At 44.8% G+C, this 13,090-nt stretch overlaps 1 protein-coding gene across 1 annotated transcript in view; it reads right to left on the reverse strand.

The window, feature by feature from the left end:
* Positions 1-13,090, reverse strand: part of LOC137320865 (xanthine dehydrogenase-like) — a 150,050-nt gene that overhangs the window by 20,674 nt on the left and 116,286 nt on the right. The window contains exons 21-25 of the mRNA XM_067982783.1: positions 8,917-8,997; positions 7,761-7,925; positions 6,334-6,471; positions 4,494-4,576; positions 240-368 (exon numbers count right to left, since the gene is read on the reverse strand). Coding sequence (XP_067838884.1) covers positions 240-368; positions 4,494-4,576; positions 6,334-6,471; positions 7,761-7,925; positions 8,917-8,997 — 596 coding nt within the window. The remainder of the gene's footprint in view (positions 1-239; positions 369-4,493; positions 4,577-6,333; positions 6,472-7,760; positions 7,926-8,916; positions 8,998-13,090) is intronic.

A 13,090-nucleotide genomic window follows, 5' to 3' on the forward strand; every position in this document is an offset into this window, starting at 1 on the left:
AGCAGAGTTCCAACAGTAACTTAACTCCAAAGGAGTAAATCCAAAGACTGGCAGGATCCTACTTTCAGCATTTCCACCAGGCCAAAAATTACTGCACCAGGAACACCAACCCTGATCACTACTGGCAGGAAATGATGAAAACCCACCTACAAAAAATAATTTAAACAAAACCTTTGATAGCACATTGATGGTTAATCAGAGGATGATTATAGTCTGTCCTGAATAACACAAAATCTCACCAAACAGTTAAGCTCACTGGTGATGCTCGAACCGGTTGCACTGGCATTCGGACTGTTATTAGTGGTGGTTGGTTTTATGGAGATGTAATCAATAGAAATTCCCAACATATAGGCACATACTTGAGCAACCTGATTTACAAAAGGAGATAGAAATCAGACATTCATTTCAACATCAAAATACATTAAGGAAATGGAAATAGTGAAAATATTGGGACCGATTTTCCTCCCCCCCCTGCCCCAGAAGAAGTTAGGCAGTACACTTTTTGCATGCACTCAAGTTGACCCCAGCTGAACCTGGTTGATTTTCTGGGTTCAGCTACTTAGTATTTGCTGGACGAGTGGTAGTTGGGACTACACCTTGGAATTGGCATTTGCCCAAATTGGAGGAAGGAAAGTTGTGTCATTGCTGTAGATCTTAATAGCAATGTGGGCGTGAAATTTCCTGGAACCTTTTGGAATAACTACAGCATGAGAGCAGCGCTGTGCTGCGCCGTTTTCTTTGAGTAAATGTGCGCATAGCTGAAGCATTCTCGTTTTATGCCGAAACATTGGTAAGTGTGAATTTTTTTGATCATTTGCATTGCTTCTGAGAGAGGTCTGCTGAAACCTTCTGCTTTTCATTTACACAGTTCTACCCCTCATGCAATAGTCCAGCTCATGCGTATTCCCTGCATTGATGGCAGTAATACGCCGGCACAGGTTTACACCCAAACATTTAAGTGCAGCACAGCCCGAAGTCAACTAATATCAATATAACTGAGACTGCTGGAGTTTGATAGCAATTTTCTTTTGAATTTTTCTTAACTGAGACCTGCACAATACTTACCCGAAGTGCTGCCAGTCTCAGTGCACCTGTAATTTTTCAGCCCCCACCCCATATGTGTTCAATAGAATTCAGCAGCTGAAATGGTGTTCCAAATGGATATACCCCTGTTCTGAATAATAATGGAAGCGGAGCAGCAGAGGCAAGGGGCTCTGAGAGTGAGGCACCATGGCAGAAGATAGTAGCTCATTCACTACTACCTCATCAGTGGCACTGCATTTGCACCTGTTTTATGCCAGGTTTTACGTTCGGGTGGAGGCAAATAAGCTCCGCAGGAAATTTCAGCGTAAATTGCTAAAAAAAATTAACTAAATTACTCAACGGTTGATTACCCAACTTCCCTTCCTGGCCTCCATGCTAGCTGACATTGTAAATGGTTCCCTCTCCTCGGGTACTGGCCGCCTCCCTTTCAAAACCTCCCTCCTCAAAAAACTAATCATTGACCCGTGTCACTGCAAAATATCGTCCCATCTCCAACCTCCCTTTCCTCTCCAAAATCGTTGAACATGTCGTTGAGTCATAAATCCATATCCACACGTACGCTGATGACACTCAGCTCTATCTCTCCACTACCTGTTTCGACCCCTCCACTGCCTCTGTGCTGTCGGATTGCTTGTCAGACATCCAGATATTAAGGAGGGCCTCAAAGCAAAAGAGGGGAGGAATTCCAGAGCATGGGAAGGCATGGCCAGCAACAGTGCAGGAAAGGAGGGGGATGCACAAGAGGTCAGAGCCAGAGGAACGGAGCGGGGGGAGAGGTAGGGCTGGAAGAAGTAACCAAGATAGACACGGATTAAAACAAAGGATGAAAATTTTAAATTTGAGGTGTTGAGAGACCAGGAGCTAATGTTGGTCAGAAAGCACAGGGGTGATGGGTGACCGGGACTTGGTGTGGGTACGGATACGTGCAGCAGGGTTTTGAATGAACTGAGGTTTTCGGAAGGTGGGAGATGAAAGACCAATCGGGAGAGCATTGGAATGGTTGAGACTGGAGATGAGAGAGACATGGAAGAGGATTCGGTAGCAGATGGGCTGAGGTAGGGGTGGATACGTTCAATGTTACAGAGGTGGAAGTAGGCAGTCTTTGTGATGGAAAGGATATGGGTTCAGAAACATAGCTTAAGATCGAATAAGACATCGAGGTTCCAAACAGTCTGGTTGAGCTTGAGAGAGTGGCAAAGGTATGGAGTTTGCAGCAGGGTCCTACGACGATGCCTTCGGTCTTACCTATATTGAACCAGAGGAAATTGCCAAGCTTTTGGTTACCTCTCCTAATATCTCCTTCGGTTCAATGTCTATTCTTTTCTTATGCCTCAAAGTTCCATTGAGTTTCTTTTTCCTTTTAAGGCATTCAGACCATTATGGGAGTGACCAGCACTGCTGTTTATCCATCAAAATTGTGTTCAGCCCTAGGGTAGGTCCTAACTCAAGTCTCAAATTGAGGTGGCTTCCTATGGCCTGTCTCACAGTTTTTAATCTTCAGAGTTTCTTCTCCTAGGTGGGCTGCAACCAAGGCCAAATCTACCCTTTATCATCAATTGGACTCAAGTACACCCGCTGGATGTCAATCCAGTATTCAGAGCCGAATCTGGTCTCTGCTCGCCAGGGCTGTGTGCAGTTGGGCCTGAACCTAACCAATAAGCCAAAGACTCACTTCCTCTAAGCCTTAACAGTCCATACGGAGATTTCACCCATGACCTTGGGGTTATTAGCACCAAAATCTAACCAACTGTACCTAACCGGCCCACCTTTCCATTGGGTTTCTGGATCCAGACCATTTCTCATATTCCTCACAAGTCTGTTGGTCCCTACTTGGTTTAAGTGTGACCTATCTCTCTTATACCCGTCTTTTTTATTCTAGAAGGATTCCCAGTTATTTATGACTGTAGCACTGTTCTCACACCATGCAGCCAGCAACTCGCTTGTCTCCTTAGTTCTTTTAATGAACTCCCCTCCTTCTCCAAATATTGGGAATATGCCAGAGAATATTATTTTGCATCCTCTATTTTGGAGTTTTGAGCCAATCCTCATATCGGTGGCTATTAGGGCCCCTATATTAATTGTCTCCCTATGTCATTTATCCCTACAATTGCTGGGTCTCTATATGCCCCATCAGTATCCTTTCTAACCTTTCCACAATATGTACTGCTCCACCTTCACATAGCCAGCTCAGCATCCTGAACATATTGCCTTTATGACACACCGGGTTGTCAACTTTCCTGAACAAAGAATCACCGATGACTAGAATCTCTCTGTGACCTGTGAATCGTGTCTTTATCCAGGCTGTACTTTCTGGTTTTCTAACTACCATTACTTCTGGAATTTTGTATCCTCCCACAATGTGCCTGATATCTGTTCGCTAGTGTCATCTCTTGAATAGCTTCACAGTTTCCTACATTTCTTGCTTCTTTTATCAACCGTAATCCATCCAGTATTTCCATTACCGTGGCTTCTTTCAGCAACTGTTCCTTTGTCATGACAACACTGTCCCTTGTTATACTGTGCTTCTTCTCCAATCCCTAAATGCTCACTCTCGAGGTCGGATGCTAGCCTGGCCACATCATTTACCTTAGGCAACTCACTTATTGAATCTAATACTATCCACTTGCCCTCAAAAATTCCTTTGCTTCTGTCTACCCGTGCAACAATTAGTAGCTTTCCCTCTAAGGTCATAACTCTTTCTTTAAGATGACTGATTAACAGACAGTTTTTGCATCTCTTCATCCCTCTACGCTTCAAGGTCTCCACCTAATTTGCCTTTTCTCGGCTGTTCATAAGATAGTAATCTTCAGTGTTTGCTACATTCAGTTTAATACTATTGTGGTTTCTGAAGATTGTTGTTGATCGATCATGATGTACAATGTTACATCGTTACACTGTGCACTTGTACCAGGGGCTATGTAAGAGACGAGTAGTTACTGACATGTTCTAAGTGTAGGTGGAGGCGTCTACTTATGATACTAAAATTAGCCAAAGGAAGAAAATATACCCTAAAATGTTAAAACAGAAATACATATCCTTTTACTGTTTGGGTACATGCATTATATTCACTTTATTTGTCTTACCCAGTGGAAAAAAAACACTACTGGAATTTATATGGTATAATGATGCATCTGCAAGACTATATTTCACCACCTTGATGTAATTTGCTTGTGGTCCTTTTGGACTACGTTAACAACAGTGACTGTACAAAATGTTTGAACAACAAACTATTACTGAACTGGATTTAACTATTCAGTCTGCTCCTACAATTTCACTGTGCGCTGGGAGCAAAATGTCAAACCAGGGAGATTGCAGTGGATGTAAAATAAAAGGAGGGAACTGTGGAAAATTAAGAAGGTAGTAATAGGATCAAGAAACTAAAATGAAGAAAGAAAAAATAAGGCCATAAAACAAAAGCGATGAGTCACTTCATAAATTCTGTAGCCTACCTTGGTATTGAGGCCTTGACCAGATTCAATTCCACCATGTGATACTATAACTGAACCATCACTAGCAAATATTGAAACAGTGCCTAAAATAGGTAAATTACTGTTAGAAAACACAATATGTGCTGCAGAATAATAAACATTACACATATAACTATTACTTAATCAAATCAAATATATAGTGAAATGATTTTAAAAAAATAGAAGCTGAAAAAGTGTAGGTGGGACAACCTCACACAAGGTCCAGTTATTTGAATCTTCGATTAGTCCAAGTGTGTCCAAATATAGTTACTGGAATGCTCTAAGTGTAGATAAGGACAACTATACATGTCACTACTGGTTACTAAAATGTTCCAAGTGTGGGTAGAGACAACTGTCCATCACATTACCGGTTGCTGGAATGTACTTAATGTAGGTGAAAACAATTATATATTCCAAACAACGTTCAAAGTATAGGTAGGCATAATCATTCACAAGACAAATGGTTACTGGAATGTTCCAAGCATTAGGTAGAAGGACAACATCACCTCAAGTGACACTACCAGTTACTAGAATGTTTCAATAGATGGAAATAACTGTAAATGAGATGAGTGGTTACTGTCATCTTCTAAGGTAATTTATTTAGTAAATGCAGCCATAGTAGTCATTGAGATGATACCTCGCATTAACCGTTACTATTCTGAGGCTAGTAGGAGATGAACTCATCTAAGGTTAAGCCTCATGAAGATTGTTGCAGTCAGTATAAAGGGGTAATAGATTCTGGGGCATTGAGGAAACAGAAAATCTTTTCTTTGTTATTCACCGTCAGGTAGCCAAATCTCAGTTGCCCATCTTGAACATCGACAGGGTAATTTTAGCCTGATTTGTCCAGTGCGAAACTGAAGCGATCAGATCAGCCGCCTGTTTTAAACGCCATCTGATTTTACTTTCCATTGACTTCAATGAAAAGTAAAACTGGGTGGCATGTAAAACAGTCAGCCGATCTGATTGCATCAGTCTCCCGCTGTGCGGGTTAGGTTAAAATTACCCCCCCCCCCCTCCCCAACCCGAGTGTCTGTATCAAGTATACAGGTGGAGCTTCGACCCATAATATTCTGGTCCACCACTGACCTCATTACTAACATACATTTTGTTTAGTTGCTCAGTGTTTTTCCACTGTTACATTTGGATTATATCACGTCCTAGTGGTATTGTGTGTGTAGCCAAGATGTTTACACCAGGTGGCACTCCTGAGTCTAACTAAAATGCTCTGGACTGGAATAATTCTCTGGCCTAATGCCAAGCCACATTAATGCACTTACAGTGCACTCCACTTACTGCTGCAGTCCAGTCTTTTCCAATACCTTCAGACTGCCAATTTAGTGCTAACTTACCCTGAATTATGGATAGTTCTGTACTGTGGATTCCTGCCCATTTTGAATTGGGTCAGTTTGCTTGTAGAGTACAGCAGAATGGAGTCTTTCTTCCCATCACTCAAGGCCAGATTCGATTAATTGTTGCAATAAATGTATCAAGATAAGCAGGGATGCGATTCTCGTGAGTGAAGCTGCTTTTTAATCACTTATGCACCATGACAATTGAAGAAGCCAATACCAAGCCAAATTGATAAAAATGCTTCATTTTTGTCACACAAGTCGTGATTGTCAAATACAACGATTGCACTGCTTCCCTAAACAAGCTGTCCTATAGAACGATTGAAAACAGTGGTCTTAACATAATTAGATGTATAGAAGTGAAATCATAACATACATCCTTACAGAGAACCACAGAGCTACTTTTCTTGTCTATACAAACCCCTTATGATTTCAATTATACATTACCAGTGTTTGCACACAGCACTCACATAGGTAATATCCAAAGCTCCAGTACATGCAGTATTTAAGAGGAACCACTGCCAGTCCTTTCTTCTTCCAAAGATTGTCTGTATTAAACTTCTTAATTGCTTGCAGACGTCCTGCCACATCCACTTTTGTTAACTGAGCTGTCCAGATTGACACCAACAAAAATGATTAATGCTCCAACATATTAAAGAGTGCAACTGACAAAGCACAGTACTGTTTTCACATCTTCCAAGTATTTTTGGGCAACATAGACATGGATGTGCAATTGCCAATTACAATGGAAACAATTACTTTTCATGGTACTTTGTATATTGATCAGTAGGCACGACTGAAACCAAAAAAAAAATCAGGCGAACCATGGAATGGGCTTACTAACTTCTGCATCCGATATTCTGAGCACAAAAAGCTCCATGTTGAGTGCACTAATTTATAAAATCTACTCCACAGTAACTAATTTATCCTGGTTATAAAATCCATTTTTTGTTGCAGTCTATTAACTGACAACTTGACTGTTGCGCTAATTCTACTTTTAACCCCTCACTCCAACATTTGTTCCCACTCTACTAAGCAACATTCCTCAGCTGAGAATTTGGGCAGGTAACTGGCTCTCAGGCTGTTATGTTACATTTACTGTATAACTATCAAAGATGACAGTTATGATTTCTTTGAAAGCACTGCAAACTAACTAAAATGGTGCTGTTTCCTCCAAAAGGTATGAGAGGTGGGAGATGTTTTTTGCTAGTGTTTCTGGTAACATTAATGCTGCATCTGAGGCACAAGCTTACATTTGTTCTGGCCACTGGTGTGTTGAATAGCTCAGCTGACTCAAAGTTCACCAATGTGTTTTTTCTCCAACGACCTGTATGGATCTTTCTCAGTCATCATGAAGCGTTCAAGAGTCAGAAAATACAGTAGCAAATTGCAACTTTCAAGCAGCTACGTGTGCAAGCTCTGTTGCAGTGTAAATGGGTTGAATTCCACTGCAGCTGAGGTTACATTACAGAACCATTTCTTCCTGTGGTTCTGGATTATAAACATAGCAGTATGTAGGCACAATTAGGGGCAAATGAAGAATGATGTAAATTAAATAGGAAAACCGCCTTATAATTAATGTGTGATGCGCAGAAGACAGAGAGATTTGTGTACCACCTTTGGGTGTGACTGTCAAATCAGTAGTACTGTGTGCCAAGGGGCTCTCTAGGGATTCTTAAAATTAATCTGTAGATTGTTTTCAGACTGTCCAACCATTTCATCAGGACTCAATGATAGCGATTGACAGAAGTCAACAGAGAGTAGTCAATCAGACAGGTGCAAAGCTATAGAGGATTCCACATCTACTGCTTTAGTTGCCAAAGACAAACACCTACTCTAGCAAGAATACGTTGATTGACACAAAATCAGAATCAGTCAGACGAGACTCAGAACTCACATGAGTAAAGATCCTGGATGCTGCAGTAGGGCAGAAGGAAGCCCATTGGCGTAGTGTCTCCTTGAGCATACAAGTTCTTCTGCTTTACTACGATTGGATCCATTGACAGAAACTTGGCCACATGTTCAAGAATAGTCTCAATGACAAATATGTTCGGCTTTGAACCTGTATAAGCAGAAAGTTTATATTTATGTGTCAACTTGGCTTAGTTGGTGGTACTCTAGCCTCTGATATAAAAAATTGTGGTCATGTCCCACTGTGGACCTAAGCGTGTAATCTGGGCTGCATCTTCACTGCTGCATTGTCACAGGTGCTGTCTTTCAGATGAAACCGCCTGTTCAGGTGGAAATTAAAGACTTTATGGAACTATTCAAAGAGCAGGAAGTTCTCTCGGTGTCCTAGCCAAAATTCCTCTCTCGAGCATCAGATTATCTGGTCATTCATTCATTTGTTGATGGTGGCAAATAATTGTAATTTTAGTTTAATTTTCAATCTCTATCTTGATTTTTAGTCTTAGTTTAGTTTTAGCCAGAAATTCAATTCAAATTTTTAAATTTAGTTTGCACTAACACAAAGGCCGAAGGCTTCCTCGAGGGGCCTGGGGGGGGGGGGGGGGGAGGGGGGAGCATTCCTGCTCCTCCTAGCCCACAAGGAATGCTGAAACAGCCACTTACCTTCAGGAGCCGACCCCTGGGAAACCCATGCAGCAGCAGTAAATTTGAAATCCGGCTCCCAATTGCACTGTGGGAGCCAATTTAAATATATTAATTAGGCATCCTGTCTCTCCACGGCACGACAGTCAGACGCTCAGATACCCGCCGCCAGAAAAATGACGGCGGACGCGTGTGCGGTGGGTTGGTGTCGCGTTTCGGGCATTTCACTTTATAACGCCACCCCTCCCCCATCCCCTGCCCGTCCATCGTGAGGGGTTAATATAGAGGCCCATCTTTCACCCGCAAACTGGGCAATCTGAAATCAACTACTAGGAGGTGCAAAAGAATAACTCTGGACTGACCTTAGCTCTTGACTTGCCCTTTTTTTCAGTGGCAAAGCACCTGATCTTCACTCATGCTTCCATACATCGATGCAGCTGATTGCATAAGGGACCCACAAACTTTCAGTACACACAAACCAAAACAAAATAGCTCTCTCTTACCTGGCGCTCTGCACCATGTGTGGGCTGCACGATTTGTCTTGAGAGCTACAGGGATCAACTGCCAGTTCTTACACTTGTATGCTGCAAGAAACACAAGGGGGTAAATTTTAACATACTGGCAGGAACTCAGCAGGTGGGGGGGGGGAGGAAAGTCAATACGTGCGTGGGAAACCCGGAAAACTTTTTCGTGCATTTTCTTGCACAGTCGCGCCTCAATTGAAGGCCCTCAATGTTATTTCCGGTTTTCGCGTCTCCAAGCTGCGCAGCGGGAGTACTGCACTGTTAATTGTATCCACGTAATATATATCAATTAGTGTTAATTGTATTCAGGTAGTGCATAGTGATTGGGAACTCTCTTGTATCCATTTACAAGACAGCTGATCTAGGGTGTGGTGTAGGTGTAAATGTGGATCACTGTGGATAAAGGCCTGAAGCAACTGAAGACTAGGCTCTAGTATTCTATCCTTCACCACCTGGCTATCCAATTTATAACACGGTCGCAGAGGATGGTTGCCTAAAAGGTGGAGGTTGGAAACTATGATTTTTTTTGGACTTAAAACAAAACTTGAAAGCCTATTGGCCATTGTGGAAAATAGCAGAAAGCAAGTTTAAATCGTCGAGGTATGATTTCAGTCCAATGTTCTCGGAGTTTGAACTGTATGACCAGTGGAAGAATGACAGGCTGGGAGCTGGAGTATTTAAAGGGCCATTGCAGCCATGGATTTTGAGGAAGAAAGGAGAAATCTGAAGATATGGAGCAGCAAAGGACGAGGCCAGCACCCCGGTTCAGTTACTCGTCACTGGGGTTGCTATTAGCTGGTGTGAGGAGCAGGAGGCAAACACTGTACCAGCTGACAGGAGGAAATGCCCTGCCTCGAGGTGGCAGAGGAGGTGACCAGTAGGAGCACCATCTCGAGGACATAGGTGCAGTGCAGGAAGCGTTTTAATGACCTAACCGGGTTAGGAAAAAAGTGAGCACAGTTACTGATTCACCTACATTTTGTGATGAACATTACCCCACCACCCCCCCTCACACTCTGCCCTGCCAAGCCTGCTCCATCACATCACTCCTCATACCCACTTAAGGTTCAGTATCAACTTACCTTCACTTTCTGCGCACTTCCTCACCTCCCCATTTGTGCACCCACCACTCCCACTCACCCCAATCCAGTTGCAATGTGATGAATCTGTCGATACTCACCCTCTGATGCATCTGTTTCATTGTCAACCTGACCCAGAGCAATTTATCCATCGGGTGACCCCATCACCCTCACTCACTCTCACGTCTGTACTTTCTCCCCTTGTAGAAGAGTGCGCAAAATGCAAGGGAGAGGAGTCGGTGGGGGGGGGGGGGGCCTCCACAAACAGTGGCCCTGGCAGAGGCGGCGGCATTGGACCTCAGCCGAACGGTTGAATGCCTGGCCATCAGAGATGGCGAGACTGGCACCCCGCAAATGATGACGGAACTTCAACATCCTTCACGCACATGGATTGATGTTATCAGTGATTGACCTGTTGCACACCTCAGTATGCTCATCGCAACATCACTTCTGCGATAATTCTTAATATTGCTGTACGTTCTCTTCCAGGGCCTTCAAGGATTGCTGAAGGATCACACGATCTAGACGAGGGCGATTCCTCAGAGGAGCTCCCTGCCTCTGAGGGCGCACCGTCACATCATATCCAGCCGTGCACCAGTGCAGATACTCACTCCTCGGTGGGTCCTATTAACACAGTTAGTTGGGTTGTCACCTGGTGATTTATCACTTACAAGTGAGCACGAGCAGACACCGGTAGCAGGGGCAGCGGTGTGGAGAGTCTGCCTCGGTGGGCGCACTCTTCTCCAAGCTCTGCTCAGCTGGACACAGATGCTGAACCCGGGGGACCATCCTTGAGAAGGAGAATGATCGAGGTACAGATGCACCTTTGTGGCATACTGGAAGACATGCCATGCACACTCTCAACAATAGCGGAGAGGATGGAGGAGTCCAACTCCAGCATTAGCAGAATGGTGGCGCTAGCAAGTATGGGAATGTTTGTGATGGAGAGAATGGCCGCCTCCATTGACCTTCAAGCATACCTCTCAAATGAATCCATTCAGGCCCTGATAACGTCCGTACAGACTCAGTGCACAACATTCTGCCACCTTAAACAGGCAGACAGATACTTTAGCAGTGACCTCACAAGACATCACGGATGTCCTCCAAGCTGTTGTCCAGCAGAGTGGTAGGAGTGATATGACCATGAGAGATGATGGCGAAAGGGGACATGTAAGTGGGGACTCTACTCAAAGCACTCCCACGTCTCACCCGTTGGGCCCCCCCCCCCCGACTCAACTAGTATCCGCAATGCTGCCTCCTCTCCCAATGGCCGAGTCTGCCCCGCACAGGTGCAGGTGGAACAGTATTTGGCGGGGCCCTCACGGGCTCCAAAAAACTAGAGGGCATAGGTCGAGAGCATCTCAGTAGTCAGGGCAGGGACCTGAGCAACCTGCCACTACCTCTGCTGAAGCCACAGTGGACGCATCCCCTAGAAGTAGTAGGAAGAGGATGGCAAATGTTTTGTGATCATCGTGGGTATGCACAAGGGTGTCTGACAAAATGTCATGTTTTTCATTTCTCTTTGATTTTTGTTACATTCACAAAGTTACAATTGTCACCACCACAGCCACGTCGTGTCCATTCTTGTGTCCCTTGCATGTCCCTCATCATGAACAGCAAGCCTTGATGCCACCCATTGGGCACATTTACAATGGTTGTATGTGGTTATAGAACTGTTTTGTGCAAGTGGATGGGGGGAGGGAGTCATTGTAGGAGGTCTGAGTACTTCACACCTTCAGTGTGTAGATCTCCTTATGAAAATCTATCAGATATGAGTGACTCCCTGGCATCACAGGTGGCAGATGATGGTGGTGGCTGCCCTCATTCTTCCACCCACTCCTCTTCAATGTTGCTGGTAGATGCGAATGCTTCATGAGGGCACGGGAGGTCATCCACCTGCAACCCTCTCTGTTGAGCGATGTTGTGCAGGACACAACACACGACTATTATCCTACACACCCTCGCTGGTGAGTACTGAAGGGCGCCCCCAGATCGATCCAGGTACCTGAAGCGCATCTTCAGCATTCCTATGGCTTGTTCAATGACAGACCTGGTGGTGCTGTGACTGTTGTTGTACCACTGCTGTGCCTCATTGGTGGGGCTTCTCAGAGGTGTCATGAGCCACGTCGGCAGGGAGTATCCCTTGTCTCTAAGCAGCCAGCCCTTAAGTCTGTCTTGTGCATGGAAGAGGGCCGGGATGTTGACCTCGCGCAAAATGAAGGAATCACGACAGCTGCCAGGGAATTTGGCACACACCTGCAGAAACCTCTTCGGTGGTCACAAACCGGCCGCGCATTGATGGAGTGATATCCCTTTCGGTTGATTAACAGTCCTGGCTCATGTGCAGATCCTCGGATTGCTACGTCTGTGCAATCAATTGCACCCTGCACCCATGGGAAGCCAGCCAGAGAGTGTATGTGCTGATGTCGTCGCAGGGGAAGTTGACGTAGTCGGTTTGGCAAACAAGCCATCAACGACCAGTCGTATACACTTAGGTGCAGACGACAGAGATCTTGATGATGTCACCAGTGGCGCCCTGGAAGGATCCGGTGGTGGAGAAATTGAGGGCAATGGTGACTTTAACTGCGACGGGCAATGCATGGCCACCAGGTCCATTCAGGAGCAGTTCTGCATGAAGGAGCGTGCAGATGTCTGCGACCACCTGCCGACTCAATCTGAGCCTTCGTAGGCACTGCTCCTCAGAGGTCCAGGAAGCTCAGCCTCTGACCGTAGACCGTCTCACCTGGGTATTGCCTCCTGCGACCTTGGCCCCCTCTCTACTCTTCTGCAGGTCCTTGTGGCGCACCTCTGTCTTGTGGACTTGCAACTCCCAGAACTGCATGTCTTGTCTGTCGTCAATGATGATGTGCCTCCTCCTCAGATGTAAATCCATTGCGCATCCCACCCCCCCCCCCCCAATCCTGATGTCAGTTTGAGGGGGTCCAAAATGTAGGTAAATTATGTCCAAACACAAGAATTCTGAGTGTGAACAAATAAATCTCAGTCTAAACACAAAGAACTCGCAGCCGAAGGTTTGTCTGAGAGAACGGAGTGCCCTACTGCAAAAACTCACC

Source organism: Heptranchias perlo, chromosome 4 (genome assembly GCF_035084215.1).
Source record: "Heptranchias perlo isolate sHepPer1 chromosome 4, sHepPer1.hap1, whole genome shotgun sequence".
Taxonomy (NCBI): domain Eukaryota; kingdom Metazoa; phylum Chordata; class Chondrichthyes; order Hexanchiformes; family Hexanchidae; genus Heptranchias; species Heptranchias perlo.